A 24947-nucleotide genomic window follows, 5' to 3' on the forward strand; every position below is an offset into this window, starting at 1 on the left:
TTTTTAGAAATATTTTTTTAAAACCTGTAGCTTTTATGCAAATTCTAATACATAGAACTAAACAACTAGAATTGAAAAATATGATTTTATAGAGTACATGTATTAAATACTCAACCTCTAGATTTTCAAAACAGGCTTTGAAGGGCTAAACTTATAAGAACTCTATTCAATTCTATCCTGATAAATATATGCAAATATTTATTTAACATGGCGATATACATATTAAATTTATTCTGTTTTGTAACTTTTTGTCATTGTAAGCACTTTTGCATTTAAAACACTTACAAGTACACATACAGGATATACTTTGCTAAACAAGAGAAATCATTTTCTATTAGTTGTATGTGGGGATTATTTTATACGCGTAAGCATATTGAAGGGTAGTTGTTTGGTCATAGTATATAAGAAGTTGGTCAGGCGTAAAGTGGTCATCGACGAGCAATAATCAACCAGATTTCGAACACGCTTTACCTGTTATGAATGAGTCAAATTCTAGTCACGAGGAGCGGGTTTTACATGCTGCGCCCCAAATTGGCCAAAGTGGACGACCTGGCTTGACACAAAATTCGCAAGACGAATTCACTAGTGAAGATGCACTGGATATTTTTACAGACAAATTAGAAAGGGCGCTTAGACGGCAAAAGCAAGAAATCGTCAGTGAGTTGAGTTTAGCCCAGAGGTCAACAGAAAAAAAGGTACCTGATTTTAGATATCAAGGCAATAAAATTCAGTTTGAATTCAATGCAGAAAGAGAAACTGACATTAGAAAAGTATTAAACCTGTTGGAAAATAACAGAATAGAAGCGGCTAAAGAAATTTTGAATTCTACCATAACACATTTGAATAAAAGAAATAAAGTTGTTCGCATAGCGGATAAATATGGTTGGGATGTTGTACATGAGTATGAAGATGATCCTATTACTGACGACGCTGACGATGCTACTAAGCTTCGACAAGCTATTTTCAGAGCAAAGAAAAGAAGCAACAACAAGAAGCCTTATGACAGAACAACACGTGCTTATCCTGGACAGGAAGTGCAGTCATTTCCGGGACAGTTTTTTCGTTCATATGGGCAGGATTCTGGACAGGGTTTCCCCAGAACAGAGTACGGAAGACAATCGTTCTATCAGCCCTTCACATATCCTCAACAAGGGTACAGAAAGGCAACTTCAACTGTCACAAGTAACAACGGAGCAGCAGCCAGCAACATCTGTTTCTACTGTAACAAATTTGGACACTGGGCCAACAAATGTCCAGAGAGAGGAAGTGGAACTTCCACTACAACCGCAACAACAACAACAGCCAGCAAATAATGACTTGGTGAGCACTTGTTCTTTGAATGACAATGTATGTGAATTTGAAAATTTTAGTTCAAATAGTGTTAAAGGCAATTTAAAGAAACACGCAAAATTTTGGAAATATCATATAGGTGCCTCAGATTTTATTTTAAATGTCATAGAATATGGTTATTTTATTCCATTTTTAATGTTGCCTCCAACAGCATGTCTCACTAATAACAAATCTGCATTACAGCATGGACAATTTGTTGACTGTGCTATTAATGAGCTCTTAGTTTCAGGAATAGTAGAGGAACAGATGACTCAACCTTATGTGGTAAACCCTTTATCTGTGTCGGTTAATTCTGCTGGAAAATGTAGATTGATATTAGACCTCAGGCATGTTAATCAATTTATTGAAAAGAAAAAATTTAAAATCGAAGGTGTTGCTAATGCATTACAATTGGTGGTAAAAAATGGATTTATGTACAAATTTGATTTAAAGTCAGGGTACCACCATGTAGAAATACATGATTCGCATCAAAAATATCTTGGTTTCACATGGAAATTTGGAGATAAAAAGAGGTATTTCATTTTTAAATGTTTACCTTTTGGTTTGTCGAGTGCCCCGTATTTATTTACAAAGTTACTTAGACCTTTAGTGAAATTCTGGAGAAACAAAGGTTTTAATTCAATCGTTTATCTAGATGATGGATGGGGTATTGCTGATGATTATCATACTTGTGCAAAAATTTCTTGTGAAGTTAAAAAAGATTTAATTGATGCAGGTTTTGTTATCAATGAAGAAAAGAGTGAGTTTCAACCCAAACAAGTCATTAAGTGGTTAGGATTTTTATGGGATACTAAATTGGGAACTCTATCAGTACCTGATGATAAACTTTTGAAATTTCAGAATGATATTGAGTTCATTATCAAAAACAAAAGTAATGTTACAGCTAGACAGTTGGCTAAAATTACAGGGAAAATCATTTCATTTTCTTTTAGCCTTGGTAACATATGTAACATCATGTCTAGATATTTACATATAGCCATTGCAGAATGTGTCTCATGGGATCAAACAATATTATTTAATGATAACATCGATCATGAAATTAACTTTTGGTTACAAAATTGTAGATCTTTAGCCAGAGTGTGTTATTTTGAAAGTGACAAACGTCCAGAGCAGATTTTATATACAGATGCTAGTGGTATTGCAGGAGCTGGTTATTCTGTTAAGACAAATAATTCGTTGGTTCATTATATGTGGACACCTGAACAGAAGTGTCAAAGTTCCACATGGAGAGAACTTAAAGCAGTACAAATTACTGTAGAGAGTCTCAAAGAAATGTTAAGCGATAGGGTAGTTAAGCTGTACACTGATAATCAAAATGTAGTCAAGATCGTTGACAAGGGCAGTATGAATCAAGAATTGCAAAGTTTATTGTGATAAATGTGAAATGTTAATTGCGTTGTCATGTTTACAATGTGCGATATTTCTTGTCTCATACTTTGTTGTGACATGTCGAGGAAATTCGAACTGGTATTGATGCATGATTACTGTATAAATGCATATTATATTTATTAATTTCGATGTTAATCATATTCATTTTTACATACTTAATTACCTCTATTCATATGATTACGTCTATTATTGTGGAAAACTACAACTTGTATCCAAAACTGTGAAGAAAGATGTTTTGACTTTACCGGGAAATCACATGTTTTCATACTGCAATCCCGATCCCGATCGAACATGATTTGTATAAAGAATTTCGTATTTATTCTGTACTTTGACTCGAGTACTGTTTTCTTGTAGTAATATTATGTAATTAAAATAAATATTATCATATTTTTATTACCGTTTTAATGATACAAGTTGTGTATTGTAAATATGTAGATATTGCTATGACCTAGTTACCTAGATACGTTTGTATAACATACGGGTTCTTGTGCTATATAGAGGTACGGCAGCCGTTAAGGGTGACTATCTATTATTGTTGAAAGGTATTTTTTATTAGTTTTTAAGTACTTAAATGATATTGTAATATTATAGAAAGGATTTTTAACGAATGTTATAGTGAATAGGGATTTGTATTACATTGTTCAATATTTTTTAAAGGAAAATATCTAAATTTAAACCTGAAAATATTATATTTCATATTTTATGTTCTAAATAAATAGTTCATATTAATTGATATAATATTTGTGTCTTTTCTAACGTTTTTGAATTTAAATACACATAACAAATTCAGCAAACGCAATAATTATCAATATCTATTTATTCTATTTGTTTGCAGAATAAAATTAAGTTAGAGACTGAATGGATTCCAAGATCTGAGAATGAAATTGCAGATGCGTACAGTAAGATTTTTGATTTTGTTGATTGGTCAGTGGGTGATCACATTTTCCAGTTTTTAAGTAAAAAATGGGGGCCATTTGATTATGATTTATTTGCAGACTGTAAAAATAAGAAAGTAGAAAAATTTTATTCCAGATTTTGGAATCATGGAACATCAGGTGTAGATGCTTTTGGGTTTGATTGGTCTATAGGTAATAATTGGATAGTACCTCCTGTTAATCTAATTATAAAAGTGATTAAACATTTGATTTTGTGCAAAGCAAGAGGTACTCTTATTGTTCCTAAATGGCAGTCTGCACCTTTTTGGCCTTGGATAGAATGCACTTTACAGGTACGGCCGCCATTTTGATTCTAGATCCGCGCGTGAGAGTGCGCGGCGTAAAAACTTAGCAACGTATCAACTATGATGGGCGACGCCATTTTGTTGTGTAAGAAACTCTCGAAGCGAGAAAAAAAGATATCTAAATGGGTTTTCGCTTTTTTAAGCGGGGGTGTGGGGGCGGCAGCCCCCAATACGTAAAAATAAATAAAACAAACTTACCTTAGTCGTTAGATAAATCTGCGTTAAGACTCGGGGCCACACCTACGTGTCACTATACATGTAGAACCATTGTGTCTTTTTTTTGATGAGTTGTAAATACGTTTTTATGGGTGATGAAGGAGATAAACGTCAATTTTAAATTATAGCTACTATCCTAGTGCATTCTTGTTTTAGTAGAGATTTCCTATATAACTGCATTCCATGTGGTCTCAATGATTGTAAAGTATCCAGTGTTAAATAGATAAATTTTAGTTCGTAAATCCAGGATTTACTGCAGCTCTGTTTCCAGAAATCTAAGATGTGACTCTTACGTTTCATTTTTCTTATACTGCCGATTGCTGTTTCTCGAAACAAGACCGTCCTCACTGCATGTTTACAAGTTTTGCCCCTCCACTTATTCAACATTTCCATAAACTAAGGATCACATTTATCGCTAAAATTTCCAAAAATTCTAGTATGTTGCAGTCAGTCAATTAAAAATATCCATTCATAGAAAACACAACACAAATCATCTTAAATAAGGTGCATGATGAATCACTGTTTACAATCAAATAGAGTGGAAGTCAAACTTTCTATTTCACGTCACCTACCCTGACCAATCACAGCACTGAAATAAGTCACGTGCTTAACAACGTCACGACTTTGGAATGTGGCCGACAAAATGAAAGCCAAAGGTTTGTTTTGAAAGTGCTTTTAGTTTTAATTAATAACTTCGTTAATTAAACGAAGTTTATTAACATGAAAAATGACGAGGAATTCAAAAAATAGGTTATTTTTGCATTTTATTGCCTTTTTAGCGAAATCGTCACGCTGACGCGTGACTCTCTTATAGAGAAGGAACACGTGCTATTTCCATGTTATTTGGACGTACCGGTAAAGTGCAGTTGTCCCTTGGCCTTTATTAGTTAAGCCGTTTTCTGGAAATTTTCAAAATTTTGTTAAAGAATGGCTTGAATATCACAAGCCTCGAAACTTTTTCAGGAAAGGATCTCATGCAGAAAGTGTGTTTGCTGAACCACAGTTTCAGAGTAATGTTATTGTGCTTTACATAGACTGTTCTGATTGTTGAATTTTGTGTTTATGCTATGTTATAACAGACAATGATCATGAATTTATGTTAGCCTTTATGAGGCTTTTGTAAAGCCCGGATGGGGCAATTGTGATGAAGCCCGGATGGGGCAATTGTGATGAAGCCCGGATGGGGCAATAGTGATGAAGCCCGGATGGGGCAATTGTGATGAAGCCTTGATGGGGCAATTATGAATATAAAATTTATGTTGCATATAATTGTTAATTATTATGAATTATGAAGCATTATGAATAAGATTACAGATGTACTTATTAAATTTGATCAAGAAAGGGCTGAAATGTTGATCAAGAGACATAAATGTATATATATTTAATATGAAGTAATTTTTTTTTTAATTTCAGCTCACATGTAGTTTCTCGACTTGGAAAGAAATTAAAAAGATTCAAGATCCTAGACTCAAGGACACGGTACTCAAAATGAATGATATAGTAATGCACAGTAAAAGTGATAACACGTATAAAAAATACAGAAGCTATTTTCTACAGTTTAAGTCTTGGTGCACAAAATTTAAATTTCTTGCATTACCTGCTACACCATCTTCTGTTGCAGTTTATTTGTCTTATCTTATACAAAAGCAGTCTTCAGTTGCAGTCATTAATGCGGCATATTATAGTATTCAATGGGCACATCATATTAATCTTTGTAATAATCCATGTGCAGACAATCTTGTAAATTTGATTTTAGAAGGAGGGAAGAGATTGTTATCGAAACCTGTAGTTAAGAAGAAACCTATTACACCTGAGATTTTAGATAAAATAATGGATAAATTTCCACAGGTAGAAAATTTATATCATTCGAGATTGGTATGTATGTTGTTATTAGGTTATGCAGGTTTCTTAAGATATGATGAACTTGTGCATATTCGAATGTGTGACATTAAGTTTCATGAATCAGGTTCACATGTTGAAATTAGAGTTGAAAAAAGCAAAACGGATATTTTCAGGCAAGGTAATATTGTTGTTATAGCGAAAACAGGTAATAAACTTTGTCCTGTTTCTTATCTTGAAAAATACATATCATTAGCTGGTCTTGCTTTTCAGTCTAATGATTTTATTTTTAGAGCAGTTACATTTTTCAAAAAGGACAATGTTTATAAGTTATGTAAATCAAATAAACCTTTGACTTATACTAGAGCTAGAGAGCTTCTTCTGGATGCTCTTAAAAGTGTGTGTGTAGATTTTAAAGATTATGGTTTACATAGTTTGAGAAGTGGTGGAGCAACTGCAGCAGCTAATAACAATATTCCAGATAGACTTTTTAAAGCTCATGGCAGATGGCGTTCGGAGAATGCTAAAGATGGTTACATTTCAGATAGTTTAAATAACAAACTCGTGGTTACTTTGAATCTTGGATTATGAATTCTTTAATTTCTTTTGTAGGTTAATGATATACCCAACCTTTGTGTTCGAACTGGTTGATAGGCGCTCAACATACTACATCTGTGTTCTGTTAATTATTTTCTAAGTACTTAGAATAGAAATATTTTATGTTCGGATGAGTGAAACGAAGGAGAACATAAATCATTTTCTATTAGTTGTATGTGGGGATTATTTTATACGCGTAAGCATATTGAAGGGTAGTTGTTTGGTCATAGTATATAAGAAGTTGGTCAGGCGTAAAGTGGTCATCGACGAGCAATAATCAACCAGATTTCGAACACGCTTTTTTTGAATTACTTAGATATATATATATTGTATAATTAAGACATGTTTCATTGTATTTTGCAGATAGATTGTATTTGGAATTTTGGTAATATTCTTGGGGTCATCATCCAGGGCATCGCTACTTAAAGTCGCGTGTTTATTGTACATATATATGTGAATAAACTGGTTGATAGGCGCTCAACATACTACATCTGTGTTCTGTTAATTATTTTCTAAGTACTTAGAATAGAAATATTTTATGTTCGGATGAGTGAAACGAAGGAGAACATAAGTACTGTAAACATGTACAAGTAATTCTGACTTGTAGTTTACATGTACAAGTGAGCTTGCTAAACTTCTCTAATGTGTAATAAAGTCCCAAAAAATTATAGATTTATAAGGGTGACTGCAGAAAGGTAGAATTTTGAACAACATAAAAAGTTTACATTTCGAAACATTTTAGAAATCTTGCAATTTGCATCAAGTCTAGTTTATAAAAGCATTGTGTTAAATCTGGCTTCTAACATTTCTTCCATTACTTAAGAAGATATGGTAAATACACATGTACAGGAATGGTAAAGTCTTCTAAGATAACTCATTTTCTTCTCACCACTTCAATTTTAACAAACGCAAGTCATCATTATCATATGGAGCTCCAGCCAAAGTAGAAATAAATATGCATCAAAAAGTTTAAATTCAGTGTATTTCTTTTTCAAAGTATAAAATTTAAAATCTATTGAACCAAATAAAAGATAAAATAAAGTTAAGTCTTCTTCTACAAGTAAATTTAAAATATACTGGTAATTCATCTTAAAGTTCATATATGTAAAATTAAATTTGGAAAATCAATTTGCGTGGCAAATCTTACAATCATTTTAAAGGTTATGTTTTTTAGAGTGTATTCATATCATTTGTCTCTAGCACTACTGTCTTTCCATGTGTATAGTTACAACAGTCAATAACAGTTTTTAGGGAAGGAGTTTCCTTTGTACTGCCTTTGAGCATGGCTTATTAGAGGGGGTAAATGAGACTAGGTCTTCATCTGTATCTTTTACTTCTCGACTAAGTTTCTCCTCTCTGAAATAATTAAAATACAGTTTATACTGTACATGTTTAAAATAATGATGCAAAATCTTAACTATTTTCAACATGCACACACATATGCACTGCATGCAACTCCCTATGGCCTAAGGAAGACCCCTGTTTATTTTTAAATCAAAAGGTAGAAGGGTGTAAATTAATATTCTCTGTCTTTTGTGTAAAACTTTCATTTCAGGGAAATATGACCAGAAACTTTTGAGCTTTTGCAATGAAATTTCATACCATAACATCCTATGCCTCCCCCCACCACCACCCCCCAATCTGGATCCATGCATACTCTTCTTTTTTTCTTAAGTGAGGAACTCTGATTCTCTGAATTAGCTTTTACTAATTACATTGGATAAATAGAGATCTAAAATCCATTTCTTAAGCAAGCTTTGTATCAAAATTACCTTTTGTTAAATGCAAACTTGGAGAAAAGGTCTTTGATACTCCGTTGTTTGTTATCTGTTGTTATCTTGCCTTTCCTATTTTTAGACAACCCACTTGCTCTACATCCTGACTTTAAAGAGCCTAAAAATTAAAATAAAATGAAACAATTGTAGACACTTGTACAAAAAATGTTTTTACATATCAATATTTGTTTTTAGAATTTTCTTGTATACATGTAAATTGTAAAGCCCTGTGGGTATAACTGACTTGCCTTTCAGATATTAACTATATGTATACAAAATATGCCTGCATCTAATTACAGGTGAACAAATTTTGATCTGGAATTATTTTACATTTGACAATGAGTTTAAGGTGATACCAAAAAAAAAACTTTGCTTCTTACCTACACTTGACTTTTCCTTTGTTTCCTATAAATAAAACAAGCATAAATTAGTATTTCCAGAATTTGTAATTAATGTGTCAACAGAAAAACTTAGTAAGGTGAATTTGAAGAGACCTCTAAATTAATTGTGGTATGCCAAAATTGGTGTGTTATATAAAATGTACTTAAAATTTTTCTCATCAGACCTTATCATAGCCACAGTTGTTCTGTTCACATTGAAATTTTTCAAAGCAAAAGGGTATATTTGGATCATTACAATTTTCTTCATGCCAAATGAATTTGAAAATGTATGCAATTATCAGCATGATATCAAGATTCAAAGCCCATTTGCTCTAGTCATTTGGAAAAAATTTAAAAGATTTTATTCTTATATATTCCGTTGTTTATTTGGGACCAATCTTTTTTGGAGGCACAATAATTTCAATAAAGTGCCGCGCCACAGCATGATACGCCCGTCAAAAAATACAATTTTTTGAACAGTTTAGGTGCAAGAAAATCACACCTTGATTCTCAGATTTCGATGATTTTTCCATTCCTTAAAATATTTATCCATCCCCTGTGATGTAGGCATCAATTATAATAAATATTACATCACTGATAGACTTCTTTGCTGGTTGTGTTAGACCTTGTCAAATGCCCATCATCAAATTAGTCTTAACAACTTAATCTATACCAAATTAATTTTGAAAAGAAAAGGCTGGCCATCAAATGACATATGTTATAATAAACTGACCAGCAGTTCTTCTGTCTAATCCCCAAAGGGTACAGATAAGACTGAGACAGCTAGCCTTCCTACAATGAACTCATTAATTAATCTTTAACTGGATGCTTGTCTACTCATTACTACCAAGAGATGAATGGGTCTGCACTTTCTCTTTTTAAAAACATATAAAATACTCAAAGATTTTTTTTTGGTTGAGATTTAATGTCCGACAGGTTTTAATATGTAATCCATATGGACATGCTGATTCCACCCCACCCCATAAAATTAGTTTTTGAATTAAAAATATTACATAATATCAGATTAGTCTATTATGCAATATCAAATTAGTTTTAATTACTTTTCATCCAATTCATTTTAAAACTTAAGCTAGTCAACAAGAACTATTTTTAATCAAACAGGCTTACCCATTTGCCCAATACTCAAGGGATATAGATAACACCAATGCTCTGTCAGTTAGCTCCTCGCACTCAAATCCCATTAATTTCTCTCTAATTTGACATGCAATTTTCTGTTATCAAAATTCTTCTTGACCAGTGCTTGATAATTACACTCATGGGAGAGGCAGGATTTCTCTGACATACATTAAATTTGTTATAGATTGCTGTCAAGTATATGCTTAAAAAAAATAAGTATTTTCTTGATTTAACACTTTTTTAATAAGAACAGTGCAACACTCTTACATTATTTGGGATGTGTTAATGAATAATATAAAGAAACATTTTTTTTTTAAAAATTCACTTAAATTAAAGGTCACAGTGACCTTGAAATAGGTCGCGACACACCTTCTACCTAAGATGCATAAACTGGCCAAGTTTGATGATTGTACCGTAATTTTCGGGTTATATGTCGATACTTTTTTCTCAGAACCGCTGGGGTCGCCCAATATACGAATTCGACCTTTCTTAGGCTCAAGTTTACGAAAAATGCCCCAAAATCAATAAAATTTACGTAAATTTCAGAGCAAATCTGTGCCACTTTTATAACTTTTTTCATTATTTTACGCAGAAAAATTAATGCCTAGGTAAACAATAAAATATTTATTCTATAGCTTTCTTACAAAATAAATTCCATTAAATATCCGTTGATGACAAAGGAAAAAACTGCTTCATCAAGTTAATAATTCCTCAACGTGTTATCCATTGCCATCATGCGGTAGCCATCTTGTGAAGTTAGGAAGTCGCTATCGTTTACTTAAAGTAAAACCGCAACCGTATCAAAATTTAAAATACGGAAAATTTTTCAAGATCACAAGTGTAGTGTTTTGCCATTAATTAGTAGATTGATAAATTGAAATAGTATTAATTTTTTTATTGTAAAAGTCTTATATTTATTTTAATGTAAAATTAGTGAAATAAATTGTTGCCAGTCAATTCCTAAAAATCGTTTTGAAAGATAGTTTGAAGTTTTACAAGCAATTATGGAAATATACATGCGGATGATAAAAAATTAATTTTATTGATATGGAGTTTTACAAGCAAAGAATTAGTAATAAATGCAGGTTACAGAAATATGATTTAAGACAGAAATGTAATTTTAACTGATATAATAAGGTTTATCAAAAGCTTCTTCGTACACAAGAAGTACACTGAATTACCGCTATACAAAGATTGGCTTCTAACGAATTTTAATTGTCTGACAGATAAAAGGATTTACACTGTGTGTACACGCAAAGGTTTCAACACCTGTGTTGGTTTAATACCCGCAGGGCATGATTAGCAAATCCACGTGCCGTTATAGGGTATTAGTGTTACACATCATTGAACAAACAAAGCCATGAAATTCATAATGACTGTCAAATTGTGGATGTACCGGTACTCTCAATTAAATTTATAAATTAAACTTTCAGCGTGGTAATATTATTTCAATTTTTTACTGTTGCTTTATATATACATTCAATGGTCGTTTGCGGGTTTTAGAATGGCGGACATCGAAGCAATTGTCGTCCACCGGTAAATAACTAACTGAATAAACTATATTAGGAATGTGTCCAAGTTGTTCTGAAATCAGAATTATTATTCTTTGATCTCGGGTATTTCCCGAATTATAGCTTAAAATAAGAAACGTATTTACGTGTTATTTTTGCCTCTGGTTTAACAACAGTATGAAACTACGGAGGCATTGAACAGGCAAGTTGGAGAAAAAAAAGTAGTAACACAATTCAAAGAAGTTTTAACTACATTTTTTTTTAAAAACTTTATTTAAATGCTGTACTCATTAAAATACCTGTTTGTTTTCTTGATACGTTCATGTCACGGAATTGCCCCGGTAATTTTAGAGATTTACCTGTTCTGATACGTTGTATCTGCGTGAGAATCTTTAGAAAACGGGAAACAAAGCCTCGTCCTATATAGTAAGTTCGTCCTATCTTAGGATTTTTCAAAAATTAAGGCTGAAAATGAGCCTTTCGACCTATATACCCCATCGACTTATAACCCGAAAATTACGGTAGGTCTTATAGTTTTCTAGTTATGGGCCGGAAAGGATTTTTCCATATTTGGCTATAACTTCTTAATTAAAGGTCAGAGCGACCTACTTTTTATGCGCGACACACCTTCTACCCAAGATGCATCAGATGACAAAGTTTGATAATCCTAGGCCTAGTAGTATTAAAGTTATGAGCCGGAAACGAAAAAGCTAACGGACAGACAGACGGACGGACACGAAGCCTATAACATAATACGTCCCGTCTTAAGATGGGCGTATAAAAAGCGATTAAATGATCCATTACCTCCCCCAGAAAAAGAGCAAGGCTACTTTTCACCACAAAGACATATCAGAGGACATTTTTTTCCATACAATATATAAATATTATTGCTGTTATTATATTAACACATCAAATGTGAGACAAACCTGGGAAGACCTCGCCTGACTTGAAATTTCTGATTCTCTACTTTTCTGAGCTGCATATTCCTCAGATATAATCTGTACTTCCTGACTGTCTGGGAAACAGTCAAGGTCAATACTGTAGGCCCCACTCTCCTGGCTGTAGGACACAGAGCTAGCCTGGCTAAGAGAGTCCTGATTGCTGCCCATTTCTACACAACTCTCAACATGCTGAAGCTGCTTGCTCGACTGCACCTCCGAATCATTCTCTGTGGATTTTGAAGAAAAGTAATTTGAAAGACATGGTTCTGATACCACTTTTTTGTAGCTTGTATTCACTTTGTCTAATTTTGTGCTGGTAATATTGTTTATCTTTGAGAATTTGAATTTGGACCAAGTGAATGCTGAGCCAGGGGAGGGTTTTGGTGTTGATGGACTTTGTTTGATTTTTTTGTTTTTCTCTGTTGGATTTGGCTTGGATACCAGTGATTTTGAATTATTTGACACATCTTCTTTTCCAATCTTCTCTTCTTCTGTCCAATCATCATTCTTCTCATTACCTTCATCCATGTTACTCTCTGTGGGAGCTTCAGGTTCATTCACATTCACTTTACTCTCTGTAGAAGTTTCAAGTTTTTGAATTTCAAGAGAGGAAGCAAAAAATCTGTAACAAGATAACTAAAATTAAGATTTTGATAGCATCACACAAACCTTTCTTTATGCACAAAAATTTATTTATTTTTGATGGGTTATTTAATGTACTAATAAGGCAATAATTTACAACTTCATACCTGCTTTTGACTATATCCTTGGAGGCATTGATGTTAAATTTTTCCTTCTTCTCTGTGTGTACAGCAAACCTGTTTCTTACGGGAGATGGTTTTGGACATGGCTGTGGGGAACTTGGAATCCTTTCCTCATTGCTCTCAACCTTTGATGGGGAAATTTCACAAGCATCCTGATCAGCATCTTTTAAAGAATCAAAAAACTGCACTTTGTTGGGTGACATGTAGAGTTTACGGAACTTCTTCACAGGACTCTTTGGAAGCTCCTCCTCTGAGTCACTAGAAGCCCTCCGCCTCTTCTTGTGGGATGGTGGGGAGGGGGAATTTTCTTCATTCTCCTCCTGGTACATACTGGTTAATTCTCTATCAGACTTGACATTTTTATCATCTTCTGAAATAAGTTAGTGGTATTTTAATAATGTATCAAGTACTTTGTGGACTGTCCTTGAAAATTCCCTTTATACAGACTTTCTCTCAAAATTTTAACATTTGTATTTAACATTAAAATTCTTTACCTGGAGTTGGCCTTTTTTGATGGAAAGTTTTTTTCACTATGACCTCTTTTCCTTGAAGATTAGGTCTCTCAATATTCTGCACCTCCCTTAGCTCTGTTTTAGGTCTGATTCTGTAGTTTTTGTCCCACATACTCAGGCGGTGCAGCTGTTCAGGCTTCTTTTTACTGGCTTTAGAGGGCTTTAAAAACAAAGAAAACAGCTAAATCTTACAATCTTTAAAACTAAGAATATACCATTAGTTCAGAAAAGCATTTCAGGTTTAAAAAATATCTGAAAGTATGTAATCAAATCATTTCTTTATCATATTTCTGAATCTTATTTTAGAAGACCTTGGTGATTCATATCAAATTACAGGTAGTCTGCTTTTAAACAATTGGAATTTACTAAATGGGACTTTAAGTTTACCTTGTATTAAAATTTTTTTAATATATATTTAGTCTGGATTAAAAAAGTTTCACTGTATAATTACATAAAAAATTTCTCCGACTATAAAACCTAAATCTGAGTTGCTGATGACCTAAACTCACCACATGAGTGTCAGGATCAAAGTCAGCAAACTTTTCTTTGGTGTAAATGTTAATATTTCCTAAAGCTATCTGATATGCCTGGTCTTGTGGAATTAATCTGTTATTTGTTAAAGAAAATGTTTCAGCTTTATCTGTTCACCTCTGCTCTAAGATACAAATACATGGTACCAAACTTCTTTTTTATGTAGAACAAAAATAAAATTCTCGCTGTATATAAATACAAGTCTAGCAAAGTTGGATTATTAAAAAACAGGCTTTAAATCAACAAAATGATTGTAAGGATACGCTCCTGCATAATGCATCTGCTTGGCATTTAGTCCCTCCTCATAAGAATTTAAGGGACGAATCCTCCTTTGAATGGGATCATAAACAAGCTGATAAAGGAATGTGTTATTGGCACGAATAAACCCCTCTATATACTCATCTGGGACTGGCAGGGACATGTTCAGGTAAGTACTAGGAAACTTCTTCAATAGCTGTCAAAAGACAAATTCAGTCAATCATATGAATAAGAGGTAAAGCTCAATGACTTTTCAATAGACAAAAAACATAGGTAATCAAAGATTACGAAGCTCACCTCGACGAATGTTATCAGTGTAAGTAATGCAAATCTCGCATCATATTTTCTTAAGTTAGTATTTATCCTGACAACAATATTCAAGCAAGTTCTGTTTAAAAAGGAATTAAAGTTCACTGGGGATTGACCTGTTCCAAAAACTAGGTCAGATCTAGCATCAGAAGCAAGTCTGGTAGTGTCCCTGGATGCATCATTCATGCAATTTTAGTCCGGGTAGGGCTTATAGTTACTTGGGAATGGACCTGCTCCAAAATGTAGGTCAGACCCAGCATCTGAAGCAAGTCTTGTAGTGTCATCAATGCAAATTTGGTCCAGGTAGGGCTTATATAAATACTAGGGAATGGACCTGCTCCAAAAACTTTAACCTGGTCACTCATCTGGAAAATGTAGGTCACATCCAGCATCCGAAGCAAGTCTGGCAATGTCCATCCCTAGATGCATCATCCATGCAAGTTTGGTCCGGGTAGGGCTTATAGTTACTTGGGAATGGACCTGCTCCTCAAACTTTAACCAGGACGCCGATGCTAACGCTGACGTCGAGGGTATAGCATAAGCTCATCTCTACTTCGTCGAGGGGAGCTAAAAAAATGTTAAAATATATCAAAAAGTGAAAACCAATAATCAAAGATATCAAAATACAAACAAAAGATGTTTGTAAAAACACTTATTGCCCCCATCCAAATAATTGGGATTTTTCTATAAAATAATTGGGATTTTTATATTTCCAAGAAGCACACCTGTCAAAAATTACCTAGACCATACCAAAAAATAAACTTGACCTAGATATTCTTATGATAAATTTCATTTTAGTGTGTACCTGATAGATCCTCTGCAAGGAAGAGCAAACAATTTTGAAGAAAAGTTATGCCCCTTAGACTTTGAAACTTTCAAAAAATTTTCAGTTTCTGTTCATTTTCTTTGCAGAGGTTGTGCATACTGGAATGGAATTTCGTATACAAATTAATAATAAGAATATCAAGGTCAATTCTGTTTTGGGTAAAATCGGGCAATATTGGACAGAGTTATGTCCCTTGGACTTTGAAAAATTCCAATAATTTTCAGTTGCTGTTCATTTTCTTTGCAGAGTAGTGTTTCACAAACACCTCTTGTTCATGTTTTATTTTTACCAGTTTGAGATCAGATTGTCTTGCACGTTTAAAGACTTTTGCTGCCTTTCCCAGCCCAATTCCTGGTAAAGAGGACAGGTAATCACAGCCAGAGAGAATACACATGTAGCGGAATTTCTCAAAAGTGTAAAACCCACTCTGTATCTCCATCACTTCATTTAGTCGACTCTGCTCTATCAGAACACCATTCCCAAAATGATCCATCTTAAACAGCACCTGTTATGTGTTGGAACGATGAAAATTATGTAACTAGATTTGCTCAATTGATATGAACTTAACTGTGTATAAAAATATTTGAGACTTTAGGAAATTCACTCCTAGTCCTCAAAGAATAAATCAATTTTTTAAAGTTCTGTTGGTTCAAAGTCTAGCATATATTATGAATTGGTAAAGTACAATTATATAAGCATGTATGTACATGCTTTTATGTCTTATTTGTCACAGGTGGTGAAAAATCAAGTCTCAACCGGGACTCAAACCCAGGTCCTCTAGCATACCTTGCCATCACTCTAGCCATTGAGCTACTGAGACCCGACATATTGACTGACTTTCACACACCTGTGAACCCAGTGACACACATACATATACATACATGTATATATATCTGAAACATTTAGTCTCAATTACAGTTATGCATCTTTTCCTTTTGAACATACCTTTTCACAGCCGAAGAGAAGCAGATCAGAATCTTCTGTGATGATCACCTGAGCAATACCACACTTATTGAGATAGGCCAACTGGGCATCAGCCTCATAGGGAGCTACAATACAATCTACGCCCCGAGCTCTGCAGGCCTGCAATAGAAAAACAAGTGATGGGTTTCGCATAATACTTGAGTTACATCTAAACAAACATAAGTAAGCCAATACTGAGTAAAAAAGCCTATTACATTCATTAATTGAAGCGCCATGTCTGGACTGATGTCAATACATCTCTGAAGACATTCCCTGGCCTCCGCCCTTCTGCCCTCTCTCAGTAACTGGGCTGCCTTCTTTCTGTTAACGTCACGCTTTCTGTAAAAGAAATTTAATACATGTATTTGTTATACAGTATTTGAAAGTGTGATGATAGCAACTTCTCTCTCATTTCACAAGAAAGAAGAATATCATCTCTGCCAAAAGAGTGAATGAAATCTTTTTTGAAGAATCATGCCTCTTTATTTTTGTATTTAACCATTAGATAAGTTAAAATTTCCATACCTAAATAAAGAAATTCTAATGTTTATACATGTATATAAATCTACTCACTCCCTACGAGTTTTTTCCACTTCCTGCTTAGAAGGAAGGTGACAACCATCAAACACAAGCACAGGCTTAACGTTCTTCTTCAGGAGCATTTCAACATACTTCATGCAGTAATATACATATCTGAAAATTAAAATCCATCCAATAAAAATTGTCAATGTAGCACATTATGAAATTTAACTACCAGACGTACCAGTAGCTTAAAAATTGCAGTCAAATGCAACATTTATTGTAAAAGTTAAAATAAAATACTGCAAAATTGTGAACATCCAAACATAAAAAACAAAGAACAAGTAAATTATCCTTACATTGTATTTATTTTTTTGTTTTTCATTCCGTCATCAATATTTCAATAGGAATTAAGCCAGTGCTTTGAATCTAAGCTATGTGTGTTGGTTTATGACAGTACACACTTACTGGTCAGTGGACTCCCCAAGAGCTAGTTTCTCCGCACAAGAGAAGGCCCCCTTGTGGAGCCAGCAGTAGGCATCTATTGCCACAGTGCAGCCCTCAAACTTTGCAATGTTGACAGGAACATGGATCTTCTTCAGAAAGGGCAATAACCCTGTAACACCCATCTGTGGAGGAAAGTGAAAAAAATTAAATTATTAAAATATATTTAAAATTTTTTATGATTTGAATCAATAAACACAATAATTAAGTAAGTAAGTCTACCAAACTGCAAATATTTTTAATCAAAACTACAATGATGAAAACTGTTGCTAGCTAGGATATGTCAGTCACAATTTCTTAAAAAATGATTTAATTACTATATTTCAAGGAACAAAAAATAATTTTGGGGGCATATGAATTATGACTGAAAATGAAAATGTTTTGAGCCGTAAATGGTGAAGCAACACCGCCAGCCCTACCAGCAAACAGTATTAAAAGTCTCCATGTGAAACTTAATTCTTAAATGGATCTTTGTTTGAATTTTGATTTTGCACATTGATCATGTTTATCAAAATGATTTTTCCCACAATAACCTAGCTCTGGAAGCATTCAACTGTGCCCAAGCTTTTATAAGCCTCATATTATAACAAAAACTTTTTTGTGAAATATAAGACTTGTACTGTGATTACAGTCTGAAGGAAATATATGTATTATTGTTTTACAAACAGCGTGACAGTTTGCTTTATAGGGCGTGCTAAAATTTTGTATGCTGATTATCATTTTACTCATCGATTGGATGTTTGATTTCAATGGAATCTATAACACTTTGCATATGAAACACAGAACCCAGCAATACCACTGACAATACTGACCAATCGTATTGAATGACATGTTTACTAGCATGCAGGGGTAACCCGAATTACCGAAATGCCCGATTTACCGAAATGCCCCTGGGAATTACCGAAATGCCCCCTAAACTTACCGAAATACCGAAGAAATATTAATCATTCCAATTTCATGTTAAGTGAGCATGCAGAGTTCTATAGGTAAAAAATATTTTTTTTAAAAATGCAATTATGCTTAAAAAAAATTACGACACGTCTGAATACTGGTCCTACATAGTAATTGGAGCTCATGGCTAAGATATCATTGATTTAAATTATTTTGTACTTATTTTTTGATCAAAATGTTGATTACAAATAAATAAAATTAACCATCATCATAATCATTTCGTCTGATCACTTTAAAGAAGAATTAGAAGCGGATTACGGAAAGTTAAACTACTAAAAATAATTATTTGAATTGTTTGAAAAAAGCCATATGTGAATGGGTTTTTTTTTTCGCTTTTATACATATTAAGGGCTTACTACCAGCTAAGAAATAAAAAAACTTACCTCTCCAGTGCTTTAAAAGTCGTACTCTTTCTCATAGTAATCTCGGCAAATTTTTAAATGGATAACGGTACGCAGTGGGAGACTACGTAAACCCCTGGGGTTCAGAGTTGTAAAATTTATAACCAAATAAACAAATCTATAGCACATTAAACTTAAAAAAAATTAAGTATTAAATTAATTCAAATTATTCAGCATGTAAATTGACATCATCAAGAAAAAAATATTTCTGCAGGCTACACATGTAATATGAATACAAATACTACCAGAGTTATCTCTCTTAGATATTAGATAAACGAACCTTTTGAACGAAAAAAATACATTTGTAAATATTTTTTTAATTCATTTTTTGAAAATATGTATAATTAACTCACTACCTTTTATAAAAACCAACTTTTCTAAGTTTTAAAGGGGCATTTCGGTAGTTTTAGGGGGCATTTCGGTAATTTCCAGGGGCATTTCGGTAAATCAGGGGCATTTCGGTAATTCGAGGTACCGTAGCATGCAGTAAAACAACAGTTACACCTGGACAGAAAAAGCAAGTTTTACAACCTATAATGATGATATTGATAGCTACATAGTACAACAGTAGCAGAGTAGACTTACTAATTCTGTTCTTTGAATTTTCATATACGTATATAAAACCATCCGGTCAAATCATAACAAATATAATACATGCTTTTTTTAAGGACAGAGAACGGGCTTTGACTGACCACGTGTTGCTGGTGAGTACAAATGCGCACTGGTGAACAATCATTCAATGTGATTGGCCAGTATTCTCAGGACATTGTTGTATTCTGAGTTTCATATGCAAATTAGTGTTGATTCCATTGAAAAAAAGCATCCAATCGATGAATAAAATGAAAATCAGCACACAAAATTTTAGCACGCCCCATAAAGCAAACTGTCATGCTGTTTGTAAAACAATGATATTTTTAACCTGTGCAATAAATACATAGGAAAAAAGATGCAGTTTATTAAAATCATTTCTTGCAACTACATCAGTACATGGTATGGCCACTTTTTGTAGCATCAGATTGATGCTACAAAAAGTGGCCATGTCATGTGTGGAAAATTGTTTATAAGTATATTGCTTTGTTTAACTGTCTTTTATTTTCATTAATTTTACCTTAATTGATTCTCACAATAATCCCTAAGCTACTTTCAAGGCTCTTGTTACTCTGAAGTCTGTTATCAAGATTCATAAAACCATCTTCTCAAAAATCTAATTTCCCGCAAAATTTTCCATAGTTTCGAATTTTGCTTTGATCTCATTTTTAATATCCCTTGATATTTTTATGTGTTAAAACTCTGTTAAAAGGATAAATTATTATTATATTAATTGTAACACTTTCAACAGAATATTTTGGGGGTATATATTATACAGAACTTATACGAAACTTTCGTATCAACAAACATGGCGGCTCATTCACAATCCACATCATCGACAGGGAACTACACTGTGAATTTTGACAATTATGATCAGCATGTTGCCGAACAAAGTTCGTCATACGAATTTCAAAGCACATCAGGATACAATCCTACGGCTACGGTTGAAGAATTCCAGTTCGTACAGACTTCCGCCTCCATAGGTAATTTCCAATAATCCGTAAAGAACTTGCTACAGCCTGCAGTACACAAGTCCGGCACAATCTATTGATTAAGCTATATAGCTTGATTTATCTACAAAGCTTAATTAAGCTATTCAGAATAGCTTGAATTAGCTATTTTATCACACTTTTCCTTAAATGTGTTATTTTTTCAACATGTACAAAAAGTCACACCATAGTAGTGATAATATTTAACTTTGACCTCTTCTGAATACAACAGCTGTACAATGCACGTAAAAATCATCAAGTTGCGTCTCCCTGAGTAGTATGAATAATCTAATTGTGTCTCGCACAAGCCCTCACCACAGTTAGAATACCTCCCATATACTCGCAATGTAGCAAATAATGGGTAGACTTTACTTTACCGGTCCCCAGATCCGCTAATAATCACAGGCACCTGAAGTATGGATAATACCCCCCCCCCTTTTTGTTAATAAAAAAAAAATGTAAGAGTGTATAATATCTCAAAAAATATAAAATTTCCCCGTCAAACACATCTATATGTCGTTATATGCAAGCAGATTGTACTTTTTCTCACGATTAAAGAATGGCCTTATTCGGTATAATAAAAATACACAAGGTAAGAAACAAAAGTTGTAAACAAACGGGGAACCCCTACTTCGATGCAATAAACAAAACAAAAAACATACATTATCACAGATTACCAAGGTAATAATTAATGTTACCTATCATAATTTTGCAATCACTCTGTCTGGGAGATGTCCTTTGATTAGTCTCTTTAACCTAAACCCCGCTATTAGCGTTTGATATGCCGTAATCAGACGATTTATTAATCGGATACATAAAATTTTCTCCATTGGCAGCGTTAAAGGAGGTTTTGGAGCTGCTTTTCTGTTTCGCCTTATCTGATTGGTTAGATATTTAAACTGTATTATAATTAGCCAATAAGATAAGGCGAAACAGAAAAGCAGCTCCAAAACCTCCTTTAACGCTGCCAATGGAGAAAATTTTATGTATCCGATTAATAAATCGTCTGATTACGGCATATCAAACGCTAATAGCGGGGTTTAGGTTAAAGAGACTAATCAAAGAACATCTCCCAGACAGAGTGATTGCAAAATTATGATAGGTAACATTAATTATTACCTTGGTAATCTGTCTCGAAGTAGGGGTTCCACGTTTGTTTACAACTTTTGTTTCTTACCTTGTGTATTTTTATTATACCGAATAAGGCCATTCTTTAAACGTGAGAAAAAGTACAATCTGCTTGCATATAATGATATATAGATGTGTTTGACGGGGAAATTTTATATTTTTGAGATATTATACACTCTTACATTTTTTTTTCATTAAAAAAAGGGGGGGGGGTTATTATCCATACTTCAGGTGCCTGTGCTAATAATAGCATCGTTCTGAAATGATTTCGAAGAATGAAATGGATTTGCATTGACAAAAACTTTCAAATTAATTGTAACAAACCTTTTTGAGGTTGTGTACTTGTGTATCCTTTGAACCTAAAATATAATCTGAATAAAGATGAGAATTAAACTTATTTTCTCAATGTTTTTTCTCGCTGTAAATTTACATGCCATGTTTGCATTCGAAACTCTCTCGATTGTTCTTAGTAAATGCACTGAGTTTTAGTTATCACACATGTTTATTTTGCAACATTTTGAATACTTGGAACGAATAGTATCGTTAAACCGGGTTTGTAGGACATTTAAATTATCATTATAATGATAGAACATTCTATCTACTCCCTGAGAGACGATGTACTCAAAGATCTGAAAGTTTTGGGTCTAAGACATTATTGATGAGTGACCACACAGTTACTTCTTGAATGAAACTATAAAGGAGGTCAGTTACGGTCAACAGGACAATTGATTGGTAATAGTTCTGCATAATGATAAGCAATCATACTTATCCATGCTTCACCACACATTTGAGTAGTGGACAGCTACTCAAACAATGGAAATTCATCTTTTGATTAATAGTATTCAATAGACCAATCCACACTTTACAAAAGTTGTTTCCCTTCGCGGGTCAACCAAAAGGTCAAAAGGGAAAGAAACAACATTTCTCCTCTTTATGCTACCAAACATTTGGGTGGGCTATGATGAATCCACTGGGTTTAAATTGTTTTCCTTGGATGTGTGGGTAGCCCCAACATGGGGCAATCAGTAACGATTTTTCCCAAGTCCAATGACAAAGTTACAAACCTGAAAACTACAAAGGGTACTATGAGGATTCTATTGGTTTATCCCCTAAGATGGCAGTCAAGGGACATAACTTTTGAAAAGTGTGGATTCAACTATGTATCTTTGTACTCATAGATGTCACTGTCCTCCTAAACTTTTTAGATATTTTCTTCTTCTCCATAACACTTGGCCAAACTATTGATTAGACTGAACATTGATTTGTTTCCTTTTTATTACAGAAAAACTTCCTGTGGAGGGGACAATTCAGAAAAATGAAGGGGAAACAATGGCAAATCCTTACGGTGTGAAAAAAAGATCAGCTGCCTCAAAATTCCTCGAGTCTAAAGGCTTTGGCTGGCTGACAGAAGAGGAGGAATTGGATGAAGAAGATCAAAAGCCATTACTGTAAATCACTGAACAATCAATGTCTAAACATTCATTTGGTATTGTTGATGTAATGGTATTTTATGATAGCAAAAATATCCTTGCTTTAATATTATTATTGCAGTATAATCTGAATATTGTTTTTACAGTAAACACATGTTTATGAAGTTTATTTATAAAAAGCATTTTTTGGGGTCAAATTATGGTTATCTTACAATAACTATGTGATTGAACTATCTCTTTTTTTTTTGTAGGGAGGAGTTAGACATTGACCCTAAGGACATTTACTATAAATTACGATGTGTACTGTTTCCTCTGCCACAGCTGGGATTTAATCGCCACGTTGTCAGAGAAAGTCCAGATTTCTGGGGCCCTCTTGTTGTCATACTGCTCTACTCTCTTGTTTCCTTGTATGGACAGTTCAGGGTAAATACAGGGAGTCAATATTTTTCATAATTTATTCTTTATAATGCATTAAATCTAAATCCCTAAACCACAAATAAAACATTACCATATATTTATTTATTTTGTAGGTGGTGTCCTGGATTATAACAATATGGATATGTGGGTCACTCATCATTTTCTTGTTGGCCAGAGTTTTAGGAGGAGAGGTAAGTTGTACCAAAAAAGTTTCCATCATGGTCTCACCTACTTTGAAGGAAGAAAAAACTGCCCCTATGAAATTTCAAATGATGTGTAAATCTAAATTACAAGAATTAAGTTCTGAACTTGATGTAAATTATTATTTATTTTAGGTTAGCTATTCCCAGTGTCTGGGTGTCATTGGTTACTCTGTGCTCCCTTTGGTTATAACAGCAGCCATATTACCACTGTTCAGAAGATTTCACTACATCAGTCTGTTACTCAAGGTATCATCAGCTGTAATTATTCCACTGATAGTTCATATCATTGATATGTCAAGTTGGTAAATTTTATCCCTGTACAGTGCCATCCAAAGCCTTCAACAATTTTTAACTTGTGCTTGTCTTTTATTAACCCCCCCCCCTCACTTAATTATCATATTTTTTCATTGTCAATAGAAACAAGGTACTAGATACATGTATTTATTGATAAGTAAAAAGTTCAGAAACTTTTTATTAAATCCGGTCCATGAATTTGTGTTTTTTTTTTTTCTTAAAAACTAAAAATTAAACCTCCTTTAAAACAAAGATGGCAATTCCACATGTGTATGTCCACATCATTTTTCTTATGAAATGTTTGAATTTATTAAGATATTACATCAAATATATTTAAATAATGTGTGCTATATATTTTCAGTTTTTTGGTGTGTTGTGGGCTGCATACAGTGCTGGATCTTTGTTATGTGTTCAGGAGCTTCAACAGAAGCGCCCTCTATTGCTGTATCCCGTTTTTCTTCTCTACATTTACTTCCTGTCCCTGTACACTGGTGCCTGATTCAAGTCATTGGGAATTCATTTATTCTGTATCATAGTAAAAACAGACAGTGACCTTTTTACCTATATGAGTATGTGAAAGTGGTGGATCGTATAAAGCGGGGTTATTCCAGCTCTGTATAAAGCTGACATTTTAAAAAAGCTGACAATCTGTGTACTTCAATATTTATGATGAATTCACTTTGATACATGTATATTATGTACATTGATTTTTTTTAATATATTTATGACAAAGAAACTTTATGGTTACGACTCATTTGTACTGTCCCCCTAGGTAAAAGCACTATGTAGTGTTCACTGTAGTGAAAAGAACTTGGAATAATTTCACTGAGTACATACATAAGTTATTCAAAATGGAACAAAAATAGAACTTTTTGTTTAGAAATCTAATTATATTTTTTTTAACATATATTAAGTATATATGCAATGCATATTTATGTAACAGATGATGGAAATTCAGTTTCAACCTGGACTTCGTCAGGAACTC

The 24947-nt window shown here is 33.5% G+C and overlaps 2 protein-coding genes across 3 annotated transcripts; one reads left to right on the plus strand and one right to left on the minus strand.

Moving 5' to 3' along the window:
- Positions 1-7705: 7705 nt before the first annotated feature.
- Positions 7706-20156, minus strand: LOC134256885 (exonuclease 1-like). Of its 2 annotated transcripts, none has more exons than XM_062739563.1 (14): positions 20022-20156; positions 17526-17686; positions 17112-17231; positions 16754-16877; positions 16521-16658; positions 15865-16080; positions 14446-14636; positions 14161-14257; positions 13634-13811; positions 13125-13506; positions 12361-12997; positions 8787-8811; positions 8404-8524; positions 7706-7987 (listed from the first exon to the last, which is right to left on the minus strand). In XM_062739563.1, exons 2-14 carry the CDS (start codon positions 17684-17686, stop codon positions 7879-7881), a joined length of 2499 nt encoding a protein of 832 aa, XP_062595547.1. In that variant the 5' UTR covers positions 20022-20156; the 3' UTR covers positions 7706-7878. The 2 variants fall into 2 exon arrangements, with proteins under 2 accessions (XP_062595547.1, XP_062595546.1); XM_062739562.1 differs by having other exon boundaries at positions 13125-13509.
- A 138-nt stretch (positions 20157-20294) lies between these two features.
- Positions 20295-24698, plus strand: LOC134256886 (protein YIPF4-like). Its single transcript, XM_062739564.1, has 6 exons — positions 20295-20484; positions 22901-23066; positions 23300-23471; positions 23579-23656; positions 23801-23914; positions 24324-24698. The coding sequence occupies exons 1-6, from the start codon at positions 20310-20312 to the stop codon at positions 24459-24461; spliced, it is 843 nt and encodes a 280-aa protein (XP_062595548.1). The 5' UTR covers positions 20295-20309; the 3' UTR covers positions 24462-24698.
- Positions 24699-24947: the final 249 nt, after the last annotated feature.

Source organism: Saccostrea cucullata, unplaced genomic scaffold (genome assembly GCF_032062105.1).
Source record: "Saccostrea cucullata isolate Sc308-1 unplaced genomic scaffold, CSIRO_AGI_Scuc_v1 ctg8, whole genome shotgun sequence".
NCBI classification, from domain to species: Eukaryota; Metazoa; Mollusca; class Bivalvia; order Ostreida; family Ostreidae; genus Saccostrea; species Saccostrea cuccullata.

Coding starts and splice junctions, on each gene's coding strand:
- LOC134256886 (XM_062739564.1), top strand. CDS start 20,310: ATGGCGGCTCATTCACAATCCACATCATCGACAGGGAACTACACTGTG. Junction 20,485..22,900: donor ACAGACTTCCGCCTCCATAG/GTAATTTCCAAT, acceptor TTTTTATTACAG/AAAAACTTCCTGTGGAGGGG. Junction 23,915..24,323: donor ACATCAGTCTGTTACTCAAG/GTATCATCAGCT, acceptor ATATATTTTCAG/TTTTTTGGTGTGTTGTGGGC.
- LOC134256885 (XM_062739562.1), bottom strand. CDS start 17,686: ATGGGTGTTACAGGGTTATTGCCCTTTCTGAAGAAGATCCATGTTCCT. Junction 16,659..16,753: donor TGGCGCTTCAATTAATGAAT/GTAATAGGCTTT, acceptor TTTCTATTGCAG/GCCTGCAGAGCTCGGGGCGT. Junction 8,812..12,360: donor GTCAGGCGAGGTCTTCCCAG/GTTTGTCTCACA, acceptor TTTTATTTATAG/GAAACAAAGGAAAAGTCAAG.